Consider the following 24,936-nt stretch of genomic DNA (forward strand, 5'->3'; position numbering starts at 1 on the left):
TTAGCTCTAAGCTTTAGCTTTAGCTGCTCCTACACATCCCGGTGGCGCCGTTACCGTCATGTATTTTAATAGATGTTCATAAAAAAAAAAAAAAAAAAAAAAAAAAAAAAAAACTACTTACATTTAAAGGTGTTCTCCGCACTACTGTCGGCGCTGCTGCTGCTTTCGGTTGTCCGTAATTTGAAGAAAATCCGACTTTCTTCTTCTTCTTTTTCTTCAACTAAAAAAAAAAAAAAAAAAAAAAAAAAGCGCGCAAAGCACCTCGGGAAATCTAGCGGGAGGCGAGGCCACTAAGGACGGTAGCGATGCATCCTCAGAATTCGGGGAAAAGGAGGACGCATTTTGAGGCTGCATTTTAAGCGTCCTCAGAATTTTTGCCAAATGGGACGGCCTCCGCGCAGCGTTGTGACGTCACCGGCCTCAAAATGCGTACTACCAAGTACGCAGCCTGCGAATTGAGACGCACCCAATAGCCTCGTGTCCTTTTTTTCCCCAGCGGCCATTTTGGCTCTGGAAAGACCACTAGGCTGGACGACAGAGGGAGGAGTCTGGCATTTCTGGAAGTCGGGAAAAGGAAAAAAAAAAAAAACAGCCAGGCAAACCAGTCAGCATCTTGGGCAGCGAATGGGTTTTATTTCGGTCAAATTTTAACATCCTCCAGCACAAAGCGGTCTATGCAACAGTGGAGAAGCCGTGGATATGATCGCGGAGGGATTTAATCTGAGCTCGGGAAGCTGAAGCACACTGCAGCCCGAGCTCATAGCGGTTTTTTTTTCGGTGGGGATAATCCATCTGTGATATACCAACCGGTGATTCTGTCGACTGCTAGCTCGCGTTAACCTAGCTTGCTAACCCTTCTCGAAAGTCCCGTTAGCTTGCGGCGATAAGCAGCATCATAGTCGGGAGCTGTTGGTGCTGCTGTGTGTGTAATAACCGCCACCATTGGGGTAGAAACCCGAGGCAATGCTGAAAGGGGTGTTTTTCTTCAAACCAGCGAGGAAATCTCCACGCCCTGGGGTCTCATCTGTGGTTACGGCTTAGCCAGCCCACCAGGAGCGGAGCTCGGGAGAAGGTGGGGCCGAAATCTGACAGCCTGGATCGGCAGCTAAATGCGGCTAACCGGCTAATTCGCTCCGTTTAAGTCACCGTTTGTGTTCTCGCTGATTATTTCAGCGTTTAACAGCTGCGTGTGTCCTGGCGCAGCGATAACCTGGTTTAAGAAAGAAACTAAGCTGACATTGATCACTTCCAAACCCCCCTCCTGTGGGTGAGATTTCTTCTGGAGAGCATCCCAGCTTATCTAGATGACCATGGCGGACGACGACGTGCTTTTCGAGGATGTGTATGAGCTGTGCGAGGTGATCGGGAAGTGAGTATTTTCATTTATTCTGCACTGACTTAGGCGTGTGCACCATATGTGTAAGGATCACGCATATTATTGGCGCACAGGTAGAGATTTCAAGGTTTCTTGGGTGGGTGAGGTCAGCTTTATGTAATCCCCATTGGTTTTAAAGTTGCTGTCCAGTAACGTCATTTTTTATTTATTTATTGTTTCCAATTACTGATGCACTCTCATGGTGGAAAGACAATTTGTTAATGAGATGTGCAGGATTTTTTTCACAAAATGCAAAGTTTATATAAAGTGCATGGTATTTGTGTGAATAGCATCACTATAGACAGACTTTATATCATTTGTATTACAATTTAGGAGGATCTTCAAGGGTTTGATAAACAAATGGTGATACCTGACAGATTTTAAGGGAAGAATCTGATATGAATTAGTTTGAATTTATTTTTAAATGAATATTTTCCACATTCCACTTTTATTCACCCGATAGTTATATTAACAGTCACACAGTTTATGTTCCTAATACTAAGGGAGACAACCAAACATCTTCTCATCTGACTGCACTGATGCATTTCTTACATTTTTACTATTTTGTTGACGAGAATGAAGGCTTTTGTAAGCTTGGAAGTCATTTGAAGTTTTTGTTTTTGCAACAAAACTTATTTTAACTTGTTTTTTTCCAGAGAAATTATTTGCCATACTCTCAATCACAAACCGCCCCTTCTTAAATATTGTGCTGCAACCATAAAGAATACAAGACACAGGAAGAAGTCTTGGATTAAAAAGGGAAAAGCATAGGAATAATAATGAGGTTAAATTCAATCTATTATTTTAATGGTTGTTTTGAATTTAAGGCTTAAAACCTTGTTTTATCGAGTAGGGGATTTATATATATATATTTTTTTGTCTTGATGCAATAATGGTTCTCAATATGATAAACAACTAAAAATAAGAAAAAAAATGCCAGTTTGTTTTGGATTTGATGGCTAATGTCCAAATGGATTTGATTGATTTAACAGAAAAGTCCGTCTAGAAGCGTAAAACAAGGATCCACACCCGCAGGCCAAGAGGTGATGTTCCCAGCAGGAGGGTTGGGGGGCTTGTATAAGACTGAACTGGGTCATTAGTCTGATTAGAATCTTGACCTGATCGTTCCAGGAATGTTGTCACCATTTGTTGGGTGTCAAACTTATGTTGTGAGCACATATCATCATCAAATTATTAGAAGGCTCCTGAAAATTTCTCAGAAATTAAGTTACAGTGGGAAAAGTGAACCGGTGGTTCAGCATCAAACCATTTTTACTGACTAATACATGCCTCTGCTACATGCTGGGCAAAAAAAAAAAAAAGCCTAAGTTGGGATGGTGAGGTTATTGGCTACATACTGTAAATTGAGTTTAAAGGGATGCCAGAGGAAGTGATGCAATAATCAGATTTTCTTGTGATTTAAAAAGGGAAATGGATGACTGTAACATTGCAACTCCTTGTGTTTTTAGTTTTATTGCACACTGCTGGTCAGTTGGCTGAAAGATGAAAGAAGTCTTTTCCTCTCACCTACCTAAAAGCCACATTTGGGTGCTTGGAGCTATTCTGAGCGTGTCTGTTTAGCAGCCATCTGCAGGAGGAACCCAAGAAGGTGGTAATTAGGGGGATCTATTCATCTTCTATTATTAGCTTGTTATACTCGTTTTTTGTTCGACATATTATTCTGACATAAGCAGTGAAAAACTACCAGGAGTTTAATTGAAAGATGTAATAATTAATTGTTTTGTGTCTGAACAACTACAGGGTTTTGACTAACTGTCCCTGAACATGTTTATTGTTGGTTTAGAAGACATGAGCAAGAGATGAGCCACAAGAAGCTCTATGTAGAAAATAGTAAATGGCTTAAAGTCGTAGGGAAATCATATTTAAATGTCAAATCATAGACGATATTGTCCCAAAATTTAGAAAATCCTTAAAATCTGTTGTTTTTTTCTCATCATCTTATGCAGGCCAGCTATACGTCAGCTTGTACACCTAAATTCACCCAATCATATATCAACGGTCGTCTGTCAATCGTATATATTTTTTCGGTTATATCATTTTGATTCATATGTCGCGGCTAATATTCGCAACGGTTGAAATAGGAATAATAATTTACTTTACCATTGAGTTCCGTCCCAGTGTCCAAGGGGATAGCTGTCTGTGTCTTCGGCAGGCGTAGAGCTAACATACAGTAACTGGCAGCATTGCGAAGCAAAGGCTCAAAAATGTACGGCTGTAAGCCTTCTACACCAAACCAAGCTTCTGCTGCCCTGGCGTCCTCTTCCACAACATCTTTATCCCCGCTTTCCTCCTCTAGATTAAAAAATGTATGACAGAGGAGACTCATCCACAACTTCCGACACAAAACTGTCTTCCTCTTGCATGTTTCCACTGTCCATAGCGTTCCTTGACAGTGTTGTTTCTAAGTCCCAATTTAGAGCTACTTGGTCGCAATGTTATTTCCCATTGGGAACCTATGAGCACGAAGTTGCTAACTGGTCAGCGGATGCTTCTCAGACACCTGCCACAGTCAAACTTGCTTAAGAACCTTCCGCCACAACAACTCTGCCCCCTTGATAAACAACCAATCACATTCACTTTATTCACTCTTGAAAAGTCGTGGACCACTTGGGAGGATTCGCATATGCAACGGTCGGAACAGCCGCTTCTCTACGACTTTAATTAAATGCTTTGCATTTGACTAGATGGACAAAAAAGGCCCTTTTAGTCTATCTGAAATAAGAAGCATTTCAACCTAGAGTTGGGGAGTGGATAATAACTAAAATGTCATGATGGGTAGAAAAAGAAAAGAAAAAAATGCACCCAATCTGTACATAATGATAATACAGAAAAAAACTTAGAGGTGCAGCTAAGTGCCGACGTATAGGTGTTGTCATTTAATTTCCACCAGGCCTAACACGTGTTTATGATGCAAGTTGTCGATGTAATCTCTTTTAAAAGCTGACATTTCATTTGTATTGATACGATGAACTGCAGCCAGATGGCTGTGGTTGTTTACAATATTCTGTTGCTGCAGACACAAAGTGGTGGAGTGTCTGGCATTACATCTCGCTCTTCTGATGATACCTTGGACTAATCACCATTTAACTTCATGTAGTGTAACATAAACAAAACAAAAAGGAAGAAACCGTATTCTTATTTGTCTAGAGAGCAAATATAAATCTTGCTTTTTAAATGTTGTATGTTCAGGATATAAAAACCTTATATATTTTGAAGATGTGCCTTTTAAAGATTTCAGTTTATTAATCTGCACAAACCAAGAACCAATGAATGTTTGGTTTGGTCAGTCCTGCTTGAGCAAAAGAGAATTCCTGAAATGTTTCACTCTATATTAGAGGGTCAGTAAAAGGTTGTTAAACATGAACAGTCCTGTTCTTTTCTAGCCCCAAGGTGATGCGCTCTGTCCACCTTGGTTTCAGATTGGAAATTAGTCCAGAGCTGCTAATTTATAGCCTTTTCCCAATAGCTGAACAACCTGTTTAAACTGGGAACAATCGGCCTTTAGCAGTGGGTACAGCTCACTGACTCGTCTCCAGCCGTGTCAAAGAATCTGCAAGGTGCCCGGGTTAAAATCGCCCCAACAGCTCGGCTCCGATCGGCATACAGTGCGAGCATCTGACCTGGGTCGACCAGCTAATTTACGTGATGCCATTGACCTCAACGTACAGGCGTTGGTAGAGTCATGTATATTCTCACAAGCCGAAACAACTCTGCTTACATTCACTAAATATGGCACAGCACCGGTGAGAGGGATTTGGAACAACAAATGAACGACACAAACACTGAAGGCCAATTTATTCTTCTGATGCATAGTCTCTGCAACCATCAAATCTGACTCTGTGCGCGACCACGCCCCCCGCGCAGAGGCTCTGCAACAGTTGCGCACCTCAAAAAAATCCCGCCCAGACCTCAAGCGGACCTGCGCAGAAAAAAAGCAGCTGTGATTGGTCCTTGGTATCCCTTTCTGGCGCTCTGTGTGGTCTTCCTTCTCGATTCGGTGCCGGGGCATGCCATTTTTAAAAACTGAGGAGTAATAACAACAACGGATAGCCACGGCGAAAGGTTGATCGCAGAGGTTTGGAAGTACAACCACTTGTACGTTGCCTCAGACATGTTGTTTTGGAAAACAAACACTTCCGCCTGCGCCACCGAAGAAGTTCCCGTGACCGTCCGCCGAAGTTCTCGCGAGTTTTCTAATAGGCTCCCCTTAGCGCTTTGCAGGAAACTGCTGTGCATCCCTAGTAATTCCAGACCGTCGTTGCAGAAGCATACCAGCAAAACTGATTCGCGACCAGACGCAAGCCTGATGTGTGTGCGGTTGCAGAAGTATAATCCGCCCTTTAAGTGTTGGCTTCCTTCCATGTTGCTCTCCATTACTTTCCTTTATTCTGTTGAACTGGTGACATCATCAGCGCTAACCCAAGGTAGTAACGTCACCAGCAGTGGGGGACAGAGGCCAGGGAGCTTGCCAACGAGGGGTAGGCATGTTTATTTTGCCAATAGGAAGGGAGCCATATGCCGATTTCTTTTAGCAAGTTGACCCGTGTTTTAATTACAGTAGGGAAGAGGCTTTAGAGTCCCTGAAACTGATGCAAGGTCCCATTGCTGACAATTAGTGATGAGACATTGCAAATCAGAAATTTTTCGACATGTCTATGCTGTTATGCCTTCAGCTCAGGGACAGTTCTTTTCTCCAAAGCAGACGAAAATTGGCGTCGTTTTTTCTGTAGGATCCTTTTTCAACCCAATTTCTTTTGTTTCCAAAACAATCAAGGCTGCAAACACTGAAATGACAAAGGAGTAAAGTGACAAGAAGCCAGATAGAACAGCAGACAGCTTCCTTTACAAAATAAGGTTTTTCTTTTAAAATGTTGAAGGTTTTCAAAGCTTTTATATGTCCTCTGCTTGGTTCTTAAACACCAAAGGGCTGTTGGAAAAAGTCAATGTTTTGTTTTTGCTGCATCTCTACGTTTCAGTTAGCTAAAACAGATTATTTAGGGATGAATGAGCATGTAAATGGAAAGAACAGGCGTATTTGTTTGCTTGTAAAATGTTTGGTTCTTGTTATAGACTAATTTTAGATATGGGTCAAGATAAGGCCCACTATCCCACATGTGTTTGATCTTTCCTAGCCCAAATCACCCAAATAAAACACTGGTTTAGTCATCAGATTAGATCCTGTGGAGGTAATGCAACCATTTTCAAGAAATATATTTTTCTGGTTGAACATGCTGGTTTAATTTCGTCATTTCTACTGATCTACTTTTACATAGCATCTGAATAACCAGGTTTTAGCTGCGTATTCTTCAGATGTTTTCACAGTCCAGAACAGTCAAGAGAGACTGATGTTATGACATCATCTAAGAGACATTTGAGGCTTTAAATGGATGTAGTCAAACGTCAAATAAAAGACCAGGAGATCTCTCTTATTCAGCCAGTGCTTCTGTGAAACAGCTCCTGGTGGATCAAATGTGTAGAGTCCATAGTGTCTTGGGATGTTTTGCGGCTAGAAGGAGGGGATCACTTTTCCTCAGCAGAGCAGGAGGAGGGAGGGGAGGCTGAGGGAGATCAATGGAGACAAGAGGAGCTGGGAATGTGATGGCCCTCTGGCTATGGATATAAATAATGCTGGGAGACACTGCAGCACTCGCCTTGTTTTTATCTTGCCTTTTAGTGAAAACACCACTTTAGCTGGACGGTAAAGGCTTCCAAAAAAAAAAGATCTTTAATAAACATCACTTTAAAATAAGCAGAATCTCTCTTGATTTTTATATTTTTGGCTTTTAAGAAACCCAAACTACCATTATCGGTACATTGTCTATCTGGGGTGCTCCTCTCAGGGGCCCATTGACTGCAGATGAGAATGTGAATATAACACATTTAAAATCCACATGTTTATTTCCAGATTTCTGCTATACTGTTTGAAAAGCTTGGGGTTAATTCAATCAGTTTTGTGTGTAATGATTCTGTTTGAATATGGCTTTGGTTGTTGAGAAGCACTATTAAGAGTCTCAGTGCTCTTTATTTCTGCCCTGCGGTGCTCATTACAGCCAACAATATTGCGCTGTGTGACTCAATCCAAACCAATGAAGTGATCTGTCCCCTGGCTGGATAATAAAGTTCCTTATGAATATTCTAGGGCTTTGCAATTTCGTTGATAGTCTTAAAATTGTAACTAAAGTGTAATTTTCACTCCTAAAATGCCTTCCTACAGATATGGTAGCACACCTGCCTCTCATTCTACTGAGATGGATGTTTTGTCAGATTAAGATTCAATTTAAAACCCATGATAAAGCTGAGTCGGTGGCACATTTTTAAGCACATCACACAGGATAACCCACTCCTCGGTTCTCCATATGGCCGTGCACACACCTCTGTCTCTTAAGGCGTGTGCAGCTGCAATTCCTGCTTAGATCAATAAAGGATCAGATTACCGTCTGGGTCATGTAACCTTCCGTTTTGCAGGGAAAGTAATCAACACAATCCTTCCTGTTAAAGCAAATAAATCACTTTCTGTCATTTCTTCAGCTAGAGAAGTTAAAATGTACCCTTCGTTTCTTCCATCATGAAGAGATTACAGATGTAATAGTTTAGAAACTCATACAGAGAATCGTTAATGAACAAACATTTGTCTGAGTTTCATCATTTTAAAGCTTCCAGTTTTGAATTCTTAGCTATTGAGCGTATCAATTGAATGTTTTCTCCACTGAATGGGATTCTAGTTGCAAGGTGATATTACTAATAGGGAGGATAGTGGCTCTGTGGGGTCCGCCAAAGTAATTATCAAATGGCTACAACCTGAGAACGCACAGGAACGTATCGTCTGGAAAACTATTCTAATTTTAGAAATATAACAAGATCCTTTTTAATATTTTTACAGTTTGTTGGTATTGATGCTTTGTCAGTCATTTTGTTCCCCCTTTCTAATGTTTTTAAGGAATGCAATGGTTCCGTGTGCGTTTTCTTTTCCGTGATGTAAAGGTCTGGTAAAGGAATTTGGATGCTATCACTCCATGCCACTAGAGGAAAACCCTAAACGTTGGGAAGCGAAAAGCCAAGTCTGAAGGAATTTATCCTCTAGATTTTCCTCTCCAAAACATCTGAGCTTATATTATGTTTATTTAAATAAAATCCTTGTTTTTTTCTTTAAACTCTTTAAGTTTTCGATATATTTTGGCCAATTACAGTTGTCCTGTATTCTATAGTCTGTAGGAATGTGCAGAAGTTACTGAACAAAGGTGTGAAAATGATGTGCAGTGACATCGCACTGAACTTTCTAGGTATTTTAGAGGAAGGCACAAATAAAAAGCACACGGCATCGAGGAACAGTGGTCACAAACGTACAGTCGCTCTTGTATTTCTGCTGAAAGGTGAAACGAGCCAAGCAGCAGCCTGTGAAGCCTGATGTTTGATGGCTGCCGCCGTCGGATATGAGCTGGCATGTGGGTGTTTTATGTGAGCCCATCGAGTGCAGCTGCAGTGATGTCAGTAATGGCATGTGGCCCCCCCCCCTCTCCCTTTCTTTCACTCAGGCCTCATATCACTGCTCATTTGTTCCCTCATCTTTTGAGAGAACACTTCACAAAATCATGACTCTACACTTCTCTTCGTGGGTAAATGATTGTAGAATGTATTTATTCCAGATAAGGACACTTTAAATTCAGTTTATAAGATAAAAAAAACGTTTAAATCGACATTTAAGTTTTCTCAGATTTTCTCAGCTACTGCAACAATTGAGGTTGATGAAGCAGGTTCATCCTTGATTGTGGTCGTGACATTTATTAGCATACTAACAGGGTTCCTTTGCAGTGTGGAAAAGTCTGGAATTTGATTTCAGGACTGAAAAAGAAAATTGTTTGGTGAAAATTTGTATTCATTCTTGCCATATCTATATATATAGGTACATTTTAAAGCAAATATCAGCTTTTTTTTTTTTTACTACAGGGCTTTTTAGAGCCCACAGTCCAACCATCAATGGACCAGGACATTAAAGAACTCTTCATACCTTAAGGTGGAAGCTGATTTCATTCACCAGCAGGAGGGTTCATTGACCGTGGAGTTCCTTTACTTGCTTGAAAATGTGGCTGACCTGAACCCCATGAAGAATCCATGGAGTCTGGTGAAGAGGAAGAGGAGACACACTAGACCCAAACAATGCAAATAACCTGAAGGCTGCCATAAATAACCAAAGCTTCTTTTAAAGCTGAGCTGAACCGACTGATTGCCTCCATGCCTGCTTTGCAGTAATTCATGCTAAAGGAGCCCCAGCCATGTAGCGGGTGCATGGAAATTAAAAAGGGTTTCAGGAACCCATTTCTTTTCAGAACCGTTGTATTAAAAATCATCCTTTTTAGGATTCTAATTTACTGAGAGTTTTAATGATCCTTAAGCCATAATCATTAAAAAAAAAGACAGGAAATAAAGGTGTAAATTATGTGTGTTGTTTCTACATTATGAATTTCACTCTCTGCAATTAGTAATTAAAGAAATTCATTATTTTTTAATTTTTGTCCCAATGTAATTGCATTGTTTTATAATCTCTTCTTTGTGTCCATCCATTCATCTATGGAAAACTGTCAGCTATTGTTTATTATTATATGAACATTTATTAGAAATAATTCTCATCCACAATTATTTATTATTTTGCATTCTTGTATTTAAAATGAATAAAGTGGAATGTGAATCAAGAAGTTCTTTGTGACTTGTACCATTTGCTTAAAACAGAGCCTTGTCTAGCTCTCAGAAATGCCCAACTTCTCAAAGAGAAACTCTTCTTTTTAGAGTTTTGGAGCAGAACCTAGTATTGGATTCAAAGGAATGTTTTGTTTCTTTCTTGAAAAGATTAAGTCTAACTGTGATGAAATATACTGTTAAAAAATAAAATAAAGGGAACACGTTAACAACACAATAGAACTCAAAGAAATCAAACTCCTAGGATATCAAACTGTCCACTTAGGAAGCAACACTGACTGAGAATCAATTTTGCATGCTGTTGTTTAAATGGAATGAAAGCGGGGGGAAATGATTGGCAATTAGCAAAACACTTTCAATAAAGGAGTCGTTCTGCAGGTGGGAACACAGAACATTTCTCATTACCTATGCTTTCTCGTTGATGTTTTGGTCATTTTTGAATGTTGGTGGTGCTTTCACACTCATGGTAGCATGAGGCAGACTCTACAACCCACACAAGTGGCTCAGGTAGTGCTCATCCACGATGGCACATCAATATGAGTTGTGGCAAGAAGGTTTACTGTATCAGTAAGTGTAGTGGGGTTGGCGGTGTTGTGACACAACCCAAAACCGTGCAGGAGTCTTGGTCTCTTACATGTACTATACATGTACAGGAGTCAGGAGACGACGTTGATGGTGATCTGCTGCCTGAAACATCCTTCAGCATGACCGGTTTGGCAGTGGGTCAGTAATGGTGTGGGTTGGCATTTCTTTGGAGTGGGGCACAGCCCTATATGTGTTCACCAGGGGCAGGATGATTGCCATTAGATACTGAAATGAGATCCTCAGACCCCTTGTGAAACCATATGCTGGTGTAGTTGGCCCTGGGTTCCTCCTAAAGGGCTGTGTATATCCCCGCAGCAGTGTGTCACAGTTAGCTTGTTGCAGGTATGATGCAGATATTTTTGATTTATGCACAATATTTCACGGCACAATGCAAGAGGGACAATTTAGGAACTAGCAAGGACTATGGGTGTCCGTGTGTCGGTTTGACGAGCTTGTTCGCCGTCTACAACCCCTCATCCAATGCCGGACGACACACGGGTCACCGGTTGGTGTTCCCAAAAGGCTGGCCGTGGCGCTGCGTGTTTTGACTTCAGGTGCAAACCAACAGACCGTCGCACAGAGCTACAAGCTAGCTTCCTGCATGGTATCCAGGGTGTCCGAGGTGTGCCAGGCGTTGTGGACGGCACTACAGCCAGAGTTTCTGCCATTAGGAACCCAACAGGAAATATGTACAGTGTAGAGTGGATGTAGAATTGACCAATCGGAGGCCTCCTTTCTCTCCTCCTTGCCACGTTGTCTGCTGCACTTTGTGTGGTCACCTGCTTTTTTGGGGAGGTGCACCAGAGTATCTGCGGAAGGGGGGGCATATCTGCGTTAAATGCGACACACACGCAGATTACCTGGTTTCTGAGCATAAACCAGGCTTAATGCAGGATGCCATGTGGCTTGAATGTGTCATCAGTTCCTGCAGGATAACAGACTTAAAGTTATGGACTAGCCTGCCCATTCCCCAGATCTGAATCTGATTGAACACGTCTGGGATGTCATGTCTTGTTCCATGGAGTTGGTAGATGTTTTAGTCCGGTTGGAGATCTCTCGGGAGACCATCCGTCACCTCATCAGGAGCATGCCCAGGAGTTGTAGAGAGGTCATACAGACACATGGAGGCCAAACACAATAATGAGCCCCAAATGTGACCTGTTTTAAGGACATTACATCAACGTTGGATCATAGTGTGTTTTTCCATTTCAATATCTTGTGTGACTACAAATCCAGGCCTCCTTTGGTATTTGATTTCCATTGATGATTTTTGTTAGCACATTCAACTTTGTACAGAACAATAGCCCGATAAACCAGACTAAATGTGAGATTAAATTTGTAATTTTGTCTGGCCCCGATGAACGAGACATCGGAAGATTGTTGGAACAGAACAACCCGTTGTTTTTCAAACCATGTCTGTGTCTATTGGCCAACGCTCTGACCAATGAGTGCAACTGACTGTGACGTAGTCAGAAAGCTGGTGGGGGAGTGTAAACAAACAGCCTGTCGTTAAAATGGCGAATACGCCCTTCTTAAAAATGAATGAGTGTAGAGCCTCTTCCTGCTCACGTTTCAATGAAAACCCATAGTCTAATCCTTCCATAACTGATTCCAAAGCTGAGTCAAAAGAGAATGGTTTGATAGTTGTTGCCATCTTCCTTGTTGTGCTTTCTCCAGCGTCGCGCAACTTTGTTATTTTAACAGTCATTCTAAATGTGACTTTATATTCCTATTTCACATTTATTAGCTGAAGAAAATATAATAAAGCTCATTCAGACCCATTTTCATATCCCGGGTTTTTTATCAAAGGGTTAGGTATGAGGATTTGACTTGTATGCTAATGTAATGTTCGTAACGTTAGCACCATTAGCAGTTAGCCATGGTTTATTTACCATAATTTCCTAGTCTCTTACTCAATAGGGAAATAGTTACACAGCTGCAACATTTTTAGGCTGCCTGCAGGCGAGACCCCAATTGTTGGACTCGCCCATTTTGGTTGAATAGAGACATGAGTGTTGTGCTTTCAGGATTGGCATCAATACAGAAGGAGAGCTCTGGTCTGGGCTTCTCTGATTTGAACAATGAACCCACACGGAAAAACGTTTTTTCAGAAATAAAATGCCAACATACATTCTCACATGAAAACCTCAAGGTTTCCGTGTGATGACTCCTTTAACGTGAAAGGGATATTTATAAATGACAGAAAAGATGGATTTGAGCTATGGAAGAAATTATGAAAATTTGTGGAAACTATTGGATGGTGCTCTCTGCACGTCTCACTCTCATTACCACTTCTTCCTGTCCCAGCAACAAAGAGAAAACAAAAACCTCCAACCTCTTCCTAAATGATGGGTAAACACAGCTGCTACAGTTCATAAATCCAAGAGGGTAAAGGTCAGGATTCCTGCAGACTTTAGGGGAAACCATGCTGTTATTTTACACCTCTCCTACCCGGAGTGTCCACACGCTGCCAGTTGTTTTGGATGGGTTAATCATTGCATCAGATGTGAGAGCAAATGCACCAGCGTTCTCACACACAGCTTTTCCCATCCAGTCTGTTGACACACTTTCTGCCAAATCCTTTAATTTAGTTTCCAGTTTAGAAGCGTTAAAAAAGGTAATAACCATTATTTTTTTTTTATCCAGGGGATTGCGTTTTTATGCAGTCTGTTTGTGCTTTCAGTCAGGTGAAGTAGAGGTGAGGTAGAGTTTGTATAACGATCAGGAGGTGATCTCTTGTAGTTTATATCTCATTGCTTCTTATTAATATTGTCAGGAGTTAATGTCTCTAAACTGCTGCCCCTAGCAGAAACACTTTGCCCTCAGTTATGGAACTGGAGCCCTTATTGGCCGAGTTTTGTCAAATGAACTCATCTTTTTTCCTCTCTTCACATTGAGATGCACATTTAGGTAAGTTATACCGTGATATAGGGAAATATTTAGTAGACAGATTGTTTTATATATAGTCCTTTCTCCGTTTTGCTCACTGTCAGATAGTGTAGATTGTGACCAATAGTGATGAATGGTGCAAAACCGCAATTCTGACAGCTTTGCTGATAAACACTACACACTACAAGCCCTGTGGTTGAGTTGGTAATTTAATTCTAACTAAAATATCTTAAAGCTCTCCCTCTGCCAGAGCCAACGCTGCCTCGAACGTTTCCCCACTTCTTGGATGTTGCTTTTGGGAAGGTGTTTTTTTTACACATACGCTGGTAATGAAACTGCTTTTGGGTGATTAGTTTTGGGGGGGATAGAACCATGTGATTCATTGCAGAAGTCTGGCAGAAAATTGTTTGCTTTTTATTTAATTTGTCGCCTTAATAGATCATTAAATCTGCACTTGTTTTTAGCTTTTTTTTAAACTGATAACATTGTTTCACAGTGCAGTCCCCTCATGCCCGTATTTTAAATGCTAATTAGTCATATTCATAAGACCTGATTATTAACTGAGGGTTCTTCCTTGTCAAAACAATGCCTCCCCCTCTAGCTGCAGCCTTAACAGTCGCCTCTTCTGCTTTTTTTCCATATTTGTGACAAATAAAAAATTGAACTTTGAGGGATATATTTATATTCACCTCACCTGAATATAAATGTATATTTGCTGGGATTTTTGCTACTCGTCTTTTGGGGGGTAGGTCTGTTTTATCAGCTTCGAACATCCTGACACCGATTTTCTTTCTCCATTTTATTTAGCAGAAAAGCTCACTCCTTGTCATACATTCTGCATGGAAAGTATCTGGGAAGGGCAGTTAACAGAGCTTCACCAAGATTTGGTTCACGACTTTGACTAGGCCGTTTTGACCCATAAATTAAACCTGCTAGAAGCTGGTCCTTTAAGACAGTTGGAAACTTTTTGGAACCTTTTTGCAGGTTTGTTTCAGGATCCCTCTGTAGCTCCAGCATAATTTTGCCATCACCGTGTAGATGGTGTGCTTATGTTCGGACTTATGTCCACATTTTAGCCGGAAACATCTTTCCTCCAAACATTTGCGGCTGCTTAAGAAAACTTTTGAAAAAAGTCAGAAGATGAACATGTTTACAGCGCTGCTCAGATGTTACCCTGATATGTTGAGTAAAAAAAAAACTGTAAACTGTAATTCTTTGCAAACTTCAGGACTATTTTCTGAATGAAGCTTTTTAGGACCTGTGGTTGGGAACAGACTTGCCTATAAATGTTTTCCATTTTCTTTACCTTGGAAAGAAATTGTGTGGGAAGTTTTTTTTCCCTCTGTAATAAAGCCTTTATTTTAGACTTCACAGCTGCTCTGCACCACACAGCACTGTAATTCTCACTGGCACAAGCATGGAGGCTACGTAGTGGAGCTAACCACGCACTGCAGATCCTGAATGTCAGAAACAGTAAAGCTCCTTCTCATTGCACCAAGCTGGTGTGTGTTCACCATAGCTTATGTGTGGCATTATTAAAATCACAGAAAGCTCCACATGGGGATTGGTTTAAATGCTTTTTAAGATGATTCTGATGGATCTGGGATGTGTGTGTTTCAGGGGTCCCTTCAGCGTGGTCCGGCGCTGCATCAACAGGGACACGGGCCAACAGTTCGCTGTAAAGATAGTCGATGTGGCCAGCTTCACATCCAGCCCTGGACTCAGCACAGAAGGTGAGGATACCAGCCGAAACTAATTTAATGGACATATCCAATAAAACTTGCAGATTATTCACTGTGGTGTTACATAAACTCACCCACCTGGCTCTCCTTGTGGGTTAAAACAAACGTTGGGAATAATCCACAAATACTCTCTGGCTGCGATATCAAACACAAAAGGCCCGAAGAGAGCGTATAATCATGTTTTCACACAGAACCAAATCAAGCAGAACGTCACACACTGCACACAGACGAGGTTCTTGTTCAAACACCATACGTTTGCTCCCCCCTTTTTTTTTTCCTGCGTGAGGTTCGTTGGCGATGGTAATTTTTAGCCACGGCGCTCGTTTCGCCATGTGGTTTTTGTGCTTTGTCACGCTGAGAGCTGCGCAGGTTCGTCAAAGAGGCAGATTAAAGCTGAGGTGTTTGTTGTGTGTGTATTTTGGCGTCCATTATGCGCCATCTGCGACGCCACTGCCAGAGATGAGACCCGCAGCCAATAACAGCAAGACAAGGAAATGAACTAAATGAGGTGAAAGAGAAAAAGATGATATATTTACACTTTAAAGGATGGGAAAAGAATTTCCCAGCACCTTCCTATAGAAAATAATTCTTATTTCACTCTTTTCAGCCATTGATCCAGTCTAGAGTGTCCTTATTATGAGTAACATCCAAACCTGCAGGATAATTGGACTATAACTTAAGCTAAATTAACTTTTGGTGTATTTTATGGAGTTTTGAAGTACTTTACCAAAGGTGCTGTGAGCCTGATGTATCTTTTAGAGCCTACGCTGCTATGGGCGTGCTGGGGGCTAATTTCATCCCTCAGTGAATCACAGACACTGATATGAAGAAAGCTCAAGCACTGAGTAACAAGTAGCACACATTAGTACTAAAGTGAAATGTTAAAATTCCTCTGCTGTTTATTTTTTTTTACGTTATTCAGACCTAATAGGAATGGAAAAAAATTATATTGATTATAAAGAAATATGTTTTCATAGATTTAATTTAATGCATTTTCAAAGGAAAACTTGTGCTTTATAATGTTCCCATCTTTGGGTTTGTTTTTTATTATAGAAAAATAACCTAGATCCGTTTTTTGATCTGTATTCCTCGAAGCCAGAATGGCCAGATTGTTCTGTAATGTTCACTTCGAAGTTCATTCTCCCAGAGCCAGCAAAGTCTGGCTGAACCACCCGTGGAAGAAGTGATTTGGAATCAGCCCAGAGGAGGGCATCAGTGTCTCTCAGAGTGTTTCAGGCCGGCGTGGACGTTAGGCAGCATTGTTACACTCCAGAACGAATAACTAACGAGACGAGAAAGGATGAGTGTAAGGGGAGGAGAATGGGGGCTCTGTTGTGGTCTGAGAGGGGGGGGTTTCATCTCTCTGTTACGTAATGTCCCTTGCACTGTCACGACGGAAAGATCAGTAGTCGTGCAGACAGGAAGTGGAGTGTGTAAATGAGGTTTTTATGGACTGAGAAACTCAACAAAAGCACATTGTCTGATTGCCACTGCAGTTTCAATCTGCTGGAGCCGATTTGCGGCGTATGTTTGAGCCCGTTTAAAATTCATAACCACCTTCACCTCCGTTTGAAGGGGGGAGGACCTTCCACCAGACTTTAAATAAACGGTGAAACGGTCATGATCTGGTAAATCGGCAGCAATGAGAGGAGGTGATGTTGATGAAGACGAACCAGATGTGCAATCCCAATTTGGTGCTTCTGCTCCTTCTTGTCCTGTCAGCTTATTCATCGTCTGTGAAGCAGTGCATGCTGTTACCATGGATAAGCTGTTCACTAAATGAAACGTTTATCCCCCTCTGGTGGTGACACAGAGGGGAGGCAGACCTTCTGTGGTTTGAAATAAAAAATAAATAGCAGGGAGTGCACTACCAATAATCTGTAATTTAGTTTAAGGGGGAAAAACATGTTTATGTACTAAAGTTAAGTACAAATTGTCTTTATTCACAACCAAATTTAAATTTCTCTCTTCCAGATCTGAAGCGAGAGGCCAGCATCTGTCACATGCTAAAACACCCCCACATCGTGGAGCTGCTGGAGACCTACAGCTCTGATGGCATGCTCTACATGGTCTTTGAATTGTACGTCTTGGTTCTAAATGCAGAGCTCTAACAGAGCACAGGGGCTGATCCCCGTATCATATTGAAGATATTATTTATTTTAGTGCAACTGTACATGTAACACTTAGCGCAGAAGCAAAACCAACAAAGAGTCTAAATTTAAGTTTATCAGCTGAATGCAGAATGTTTGGTGTTTTTCATTTCCTCTTTATAAAGCAGGCTGTTCACTGTGTGCATCATAAAGCTAGTGACAAACCACGAGAAAGACACCCTTTATAAGCACACGGTTATTTTTTCAAATAGGCATGGCTATGAATAGATTATTTAAATGTGATGGCAGACGTTCTATTTTAGAATATTTTTAAAATAAATAATGAAATGGAAATGGCTAATCTTTGCCAAGTTGGCATCAGATATTAACCTTAAGTGTGTAGCAGTGCAGCTAGGATTAAATTGGATGCTTTATTATGATTTATCAAATTTGTGGCAGTTGATTTTAATGATTTAGAACAATTCAGAACACATCGAATGTTAAAAATGTATCTCAAATTATCCTTCACATATCTTTATTAAATTACTTGCCTTTTTTGTTAGCTTCGTTTCTTACTTTCATGATTTAACCCTATCAAATTTGATACTACAGAAAAATGTGCCAAGCTCTAAAAAAGGCTGAAATAAAACAAACTGATTCCTCTAAAATGCTCTGCTTTAAATGGATCAGATAAAAGTTGATCAGTTTTTTTCTTTAAAGTTTAATCTGTAATAACTCACTTTAGCAATTCGTCCTTTTTATTTTTTATGGTTGTAGTTTTGGCTGAGTAATTCAGCTTACAAGACAAGTTGCAAGACCCAGACGTTCCCTGCAAACTTTTAAAATGCAACACTACAAGTGCAATAACATATGCAATAGCTAAAGTGCAATCACTATTTAATACCCTGTGCCATAACCCTAAGAATAAGAATCTGACTGTTATCTATACATATATATATATATATATATATATATATATATATAACACTGTACATCCACCATGCACCTTTTCCTCCTTTTTGGCACCTTATTTTGACTATTGAGCCGATGTGACAAGTGAATTTCTCTAACAGTAGTCCATCTCAATTAAGTCTCTCTTATCTTATCTTAAAAGCCTCTGTTTTGCATTTTTCGTAGGCAATAAAAAAATACTGAGCCTGCATAACAAAACAAGCCTGCACAGCCTTAAGAGGCCGGGGGACTTAACATTTAATCTCCAACTTTAATTCTTAGTAGTTATTTTAGTTATAAGATGGATTCCAGATTTATGTGTGCATGAATTTATTCCAATCAGGTTTTAAAAAGGTATTTAAAAAAAAAGTTGATTACCTTCTTTCTCTCTCAGTATGGATGGCGCTGACCTGTGTTTCGAAATTGTAAAGCGAGCTGATGCTGGATTCGTCTACAGTGAAGCTGTGGCGAGGTAGGACATGCAATTGAAGAAGTTGTTGCAACTTACAAAAAAAGGTGTGTTTTTATCCTTAATATGCCCCCCGCCCACATGCTTCGCTTTCTCCTTTTTTTTCCTTTGCAGCCACTATATGAGGCAGATATTGGAGGCCCTTCGGTATTGCCATGACAACAATGTGATTCATCGAGATGTAAAGGTGAGATTTAGCCACTGGGTTAATCTTAATGAGTAAATTAGCCTGTAAAGCTCTAAACACTCGACTTTGGTCAAACTAGAATGTCACTGCTGCCAACTCTGAAATGATGACAATAAAAAGTGCAAGCTGTGTGTCTATTTAGTTGATATCCGGGAAGAAGCTTTATTTTAGGAATACATGTAAATAATTAAAAGCATTGGTCTAAAAAACTACTATATATTCTTTCCATAGAATTTATTACCCCTGAACCTTAAGTTATTTAGTGAGAATATGACTTTAAACTTCAGTTTTATTAAATTCATGTTGTTTTGTACTTTTTCTTTTTTGGGATAAATAAAGTTTTGCCTGCCCTTAACTTTTACCTAAATAAAAGGGAAAGTTCACATGTTTGTGATGTCATATTATAATAATTCAGGAGTTAACTGAAGAGAATGTCACAATTAAAAAAACATTGAGACGTTTCTGCTGAACTGAAGGTGGCTGATATCATCTAAAGCTGCGTTTCCAGTAACCATCAAAATGTACAGATTGTAATTACGTGAATAAACTTGCTTGACGAAACACTAATCTGCACATGACTTGTGCGCGTTAACCACCAGCGGTGTCAAAAGTACACACATTTGTTACTTAAGTAGAAGTATAGATACTGCAGTTTAAAAACACTCTGGTAAAAGTTGAAGTATCAACTTGACCTCTTTGCTCAAGTAAAAGTGAAAAAGTATGTGCTGCAAAAACTATTTGAAGTATAAAAGTATAAAGTACCCTTAAAAAAAAGCAGCCAGATGCAAATAGAAATAGAAAGCACAGATTCTTGTGTGAAAATGTAATTAGTAGAAGTCAGAAGTAGGAAGAAAAAAAAGTAATGAGGTAAAGTATAGATAGCTAAAAAGTGTACTTAAGTATAGTAACAAAGTATTTGTACTTTACTTGACACCTATGCCAATGAAGTACAGCACACGTTTTAACACATTGGGTGTTTTTCGGTTGCATTAAACAGTTTTTTTTTTTTGCATCACGATTGACACAATCTGTAGACCTTACTGCCTTTTACAACGACAAAGAAGAAGAGGAAGACTAGAGGTTGTTTGAGGATGAAGACGTGCTATATTTGGATTCGTTAGACTACTTTTTACGTATAATTACTGATGATGAGCAATAGAGCTGTGGCTGAAATACGAACATATCTCATGTGGTTATATCCATGTATTTTTTTACCTGTTTTTAAGAGTTATGGTGTCAAAAAACATATTCATATGAAATTCTATGACTTATTTAATATGCATTTTAGAAATTAGCAAATAGTTTTACGCACATTTGTAATGGAAACACAACTAGAGATGCAGAGATAGCATCAAAGTTCAGTAAGGAGACCACAAAACTGAACCTTTTGTCCTAAAAACCACCCATATGCAAAACAAGGATGCAGCTGCATTATTATATGGCGATATGTCAAAGTTAATATTTTAGTTCGGTTTAGAATGTATGACGAGGCCTAAAAGTTGATGTGCACAGACAATCTCCATCCCGTGGGATTGAACTTCAGCTGTTGGGGAAAACTCGAGTGCAAAGCTGGTAGAAGCCCCCTCAGAAAAAAAACCTAATGCTGTATCTGCAGCAGAGTGCGGTGAATTGAAGAAACCTCGCAGTCTGTATTTCCTTTCTGACACCGGATCAAGTTTTTTTTTTAATTTTAATAAGAGAACTGCAGCTTTCTATTCTTTGTTTGTATCCTGTTTTAATACTTAAGGTAAAAATGAATGGAATACAACTTTATATTTGAACAAAAAAAAATAAAAAAAATAAAATACAATTTCAAACATCTGTTTTTCCAAACAAATATTACCATTTGAAAAGCAAAGACCATGCACGTGAGTTCTAGTATTTTCGTTACAGAAAAACAATATAATTATTAATAAAAACTAGCGACGTAAAGGTTGTAACGTTCTTTGAAATTTGAGCGGCTTAGAATCAACTAGCCTTTAGCGTGTAGTTATGCTTTGAGAGTTCTAACATGACACAATCTGATGAGCTTTGATCACTAGTGGCCAGAGGGAGTAAGTGTAGTTCCTGTACGGCGGAGGTTGGTGTTAATGATGCAGAAGCTGGTTCTGGGTGTGAGTGAAGGATTGTTGAGGACTTGGTCGTGTAAAGCCAGCGGCACAGACGGCCGTCTGTACTCCATGGTGGAGCTGTTGTATGTTCCCTCCTGAAGGAAGGGAAGATGGTTGCCGAACCGATGTCCAATAACTTTGAGAGCGGTTCTGCGCACTGAGCCGGACAAGAGAAAGTACATGACTGGATCCAAGCAGCTGTTAAAGGTGGACAGCAGGAGCATGATCTCATTGGTGCGGTCTATCATCTTTTGGTAGTTGCAGTCGTCTTCGGAGCTCATTTGGGATAGGATGTATACAGGGCGGAAGGCATGGTACGGTGCAAAGCAGACCGTGAACAGAAAGAGGACAAAGAAGGATTTCTTGGCGGTTTTCTTGTATCTCTGTGCGTTAGGAAGCTCAGGCCTGTTCTGAGACAACTGAAACAACTGAGAGGCGATTTTGGCGTAAGAGATGACCAGTAGAATGAAGACCAACCAGAAGAGCAGAACCAATCCTCCATTAACGTAGGCCTTCCAAGCGACGTCACGGCGCTTCTTGTACTGGAAGCAATGATTCTTGTCCTCTTCGTTCGGATTGTCCTCAGGCGTTATGATCATGGCCAGCGTTCCGACCAGAAACAAGCTCCAAACGCTCCCGCACACCACCCAGCCCCACAGCTGCCCGCGCCCACGCAGCCTCCTCCATATGGTTTGCCTACCCTGTCCTCTCCCCTTCAGCCTCACGTATCGATCCAGGCTGATGAGGCCCAGCAGCGTTATGCTGATGTACATATTCATGTAGAAGGCATTGCCCACCAGCTTGCACGCCACCCGCCCCAATTCCCATTTGTCTCCATTGAGATGATAAAACACCCTGAAGGGCAGGCACGCCAGGAGGACCAGATCTGCCACAGCGCAGTTGATGAGGAACACACGCACCGAATTATGGCGAGAGTGCACAAAGAGGAACACCCACAGAGCAAACAGGTTCCCCAAGAGCCCTAAAACAAAGAACAGCATGTAGAAACCGGCCAGTGGCAGACTGAGGGAGGGGTTCCCACCGCAGTTAGGCGGCGTGGCGTTGGAGGTAACAAATGGGGAGCTGCTCTGCAGGAAGGACGGCACGGAAACGGATATGGACGCCGGTGAGGTAGAGAAGGAAGTGTTAGGTGGTAGAGAACTTCCAGGTAACAGCGGCGTGGTCATTTTGTGTTGATTGTGACAAGTTCAAGGATATTCAGCAGCACGCTCTGCAGAGAGAGAGAGCAGAAACTTGTGGTTAGCTCAGTTTTGCTTTTACATAAAATAGTCACTTTTAACCAGACCTATGATGCTATGAAACTAATGTTCAAACAAGTGAGTAATAGGTCAGCAAATTTGCAAAGTTTACCCTGTAATCCTCCTGCGATACGGTAAACCAAAAGGTATCTTTGACATTAAAAAGGGAAAGCACCCTGCAGACTGGAAGCTCCTGCTCTGCATTTAAACTTTCTAATAAAGTCACCAAGTTTGAATGCATTTTAAGCTGAAGTTAACGCTTATTATAGGGTAAGAACTTACCATCTATGCGTCTTTGAAGCGAGGCTTAGTTCAGCTGTGGTTTAAAGGTGGCACAGAATGGATGTGGATCAGCAGTGTTCTGGTGGGCGATTTCCTCCATCAGATTGGTAGAGAATCGGTTTTCTTGGAAAACAAAGTGCAGTAAATCCCCCCCAGCAGAGCAGTTGTCAACCCAGGCGCACAACTGGACCAAGCAGCCAAGTTCTGGCAGACTTCACCTTTATCTGCAGTCTGTAAATGAGTCACTCCAGCAGCGTATTCGCTGCCTTCTCTGTCACGGATCTGATCAGTCGGTGACTGTCAGTCCTCTTGTCTCTGCTTCTCTTTTTCCTCTCTCACTCATTCTTCGTTTATGTATCTTGCAGAATCTGTAAGCATTTCCCCCCACCACCGGCGCTACCCAGTATGTTGCAGGAAGTAAAACCCACCACCAGCCCGACAAAGGATTATTTTCATGAAAACCTTTTTTTCCCTCACACATCAATTAAAAACTATTATCAACTATCAGTTTCCCTCTGTAATCATGATCCCACATTATCCTGCTTGGGACTGTTTGCACAAAGTGACGATACAGTTTTTTAAGGTGTTTTTTTCTTGTTAAATTTTGTGTAAAATTAACACTTTGCAGGCTTAAGCAGTTTTGACGACCTAATAATAGCGACCCGCCGATGCGTTTAGCCCTGCTCTATTTCCAAATGTTCTGACTTGTTTACCCAACAACACTGCGTTAATCTGTATTTGTTTAAGCACCAAACTAGAGTGAAATTTGCAGGGATTATCCACCTGCTGATGGACGTAGTGGAGGAATTTCACACAGATAATGATAGCAACAGCAAAATTCAATACTTTAATGTACAAATACTACCAACACAACTAATAATCTCATAATGAGGACTAAAGCTTTAAGAATTTATTTGATTTTTGGGTTATTTTTTCCCCCAAGGTTAGAATTTATGAACTATAATTAGCTTTTTTTAGTTTAAATATATGGTTGATTTTAATTTATGAAGCACAAAAAATATACATGTGACACCAGAAATGTAAAATTTCGTTCAGTAGGGCTGAATGATTTTGACAAAAATCCAAATTGCGACTATTTTTACTCAATAATTGTGATTTTCTTTTTCACAAACCAAACACATGTAGATGTATCACTCCAGGGATTCAGTTTTTTTACGTTTCCTTTTACATTTTTCTTGTCCAAACTTTCATTGTTGCAAGACTTTACTGTAGCCTCTTTTTGGAAAAGTGTTTATTTCTACTTACATGCATATATCTGCTTGCCATCTGGAAGTTTCTTCTTTTTTTCTTGCAGCAAACTCACTTTAAATATATTAACGCAACCTAACCAGTGGCTTAAATTAGGGATGCACGATATAATCGGCCCCCTATCGGTATCGGCCTGTATCGGCCTTAAAACTGAATATCGGACATCGGCCACCCCACCGATGTTTAACCCGATATTTGATCAGCTTCTGAGTTTCTAAAGTCAAAAAAAAAAAAAAAAATACTACTTCTTCTTCTTCCTCAAAAACTTCTTTTTTACAGACTTAAAAACTTCTAAAAGACAACAATATTGATACATTAAAATATCACAATATCTTCATATGCTGATATATTGCCATTTAAAAACACCATATCAATCTATTTTACTAATGAAATATTGCTATATGTCATCGTTATGCTACGAAGTCCCCCGAAAATTTGCCATATTTTTATATGTTGATATATTGACGCGGTATCGATCTATTTTACTGACAAAATCTCACAAGAATTTGCAAAATATCACGAGAGTTTGTAACAGAACGATGAAATTTCACGAGATTTTGAAAGTAAAATAGATCAATACCGCGTTTTTAAAAATCAATTTGATATCAGCATATGAAAATATATTTGAGTATATTATTTTTCAAAGTGTCAGAAATGGATAACAAAACTGCTATTTTCAATGACTACTTATTTTTGTCCAGCTTTAACATCAGTATCAATATCGGTTATCGGCTACATGAGTTTTAAAATATCGGCATATCGGATATCGGCCAAAATCCCAATATCGTGCATCCCTAGCTTAAATATAAGCAATAAGAGGTAGTATGTGGAAAAAGGTGCAAAAGATGCAGTTTCTTAGTCTTAATAAATGTAACATGATCAAAGTTGAGGACCTCTGTGATTTCAAAATAATAGAAAATTGCATTTTGTTTGCTGCCAGATTAAATGCTTCCAGATGCTCAAACTTCACATTATAATCGCAGTTGGATTGTTGAAAGTTGCATACAATTGTCAG

General features: G+C 40.2%; 2 protein-coding genes across 19 annotated transcripts in view; one reads left to right on the plus strand and one right to left on the minus strand.

Annotated features, from left to right (window-relative positions):
- Positions 1-562: 562 nt before the first annotated feature.
- Positions 563-24,936, plus strand: part of LOC119782713 (peripheral plasma membrane protein CASK) — a 52,844-nt gene continuing 28,470 nt past the window's right edge. For 10 of the 18 annotated variants that reach the window (XM_038284214.1, XM_038284544.1, XM_038284854.1 and 7 more), the window contains exons 1-5: positions 564-1,369; positions 15,182-15,294; positions 17,278-17,383; positions 18,739-18,816; positions 18,928-19,000. In XM_038284214.1, the coding sequence (XP_038140142.1) occupies positions 1,305-1,369; positions 15,182-15,294; positions 17,278-17,383; positions 18,739-18,816; positions 18,928-19,000 (435 nt within the window). In that variant the 5' untranslated portion in view covers positions 564-1,304. Of the gene's footprint in view, positions 1,370-15,181; positions 15,295-17,277; positions 17,384-18,738; positions 18,817-18,927; positions 19,001-24,936 lie in introns of all 18 variants that reach the window. The other 8 variants (XM_038283843.1, XM_038283998.1, XM_038284465.1 and 5 more) reach the window with 2 other exon arrangements.
- On the minus strand, positions 20,724-23,016 carry LOC119783620 (probable G-protein coupled receptor 34). The gene is made up of 2 exons (XM_038285262.1): positions 22,653-23,016; positions 20,724-22,342 (listed from the first exon to the last, which is right to left on the minus strand). Exon 2 carries the CDS (start codon positions 22,296-22,298, stop codon positions 21,039-21,041), a length of 1,260 nt encoding a protein of 419 aa, XP_038141190.1. The 5' UTR covers positions 22,299-22,342; positions 22,653-23,016; the 3' UTR covers positions 20,724-21,038.

The sequence above is a fragment of the Cyprinodon tularosa genome, unplaced genomic scaffold (assembly GCF_016077235.1).
Source record: "Cyprinodon tularosa strain WSP-4 unplaced genomic scaffold, ASM1607723v1 ctg1, whole genome shotgun sequence".
Lineage (NCBI taxonomy): Eukaryota > Metazoa > Chordata > Actinopteri > Cyprinodontiformes > Cyprinodontidae > Cyprinodon > Cyprinodon tularosa.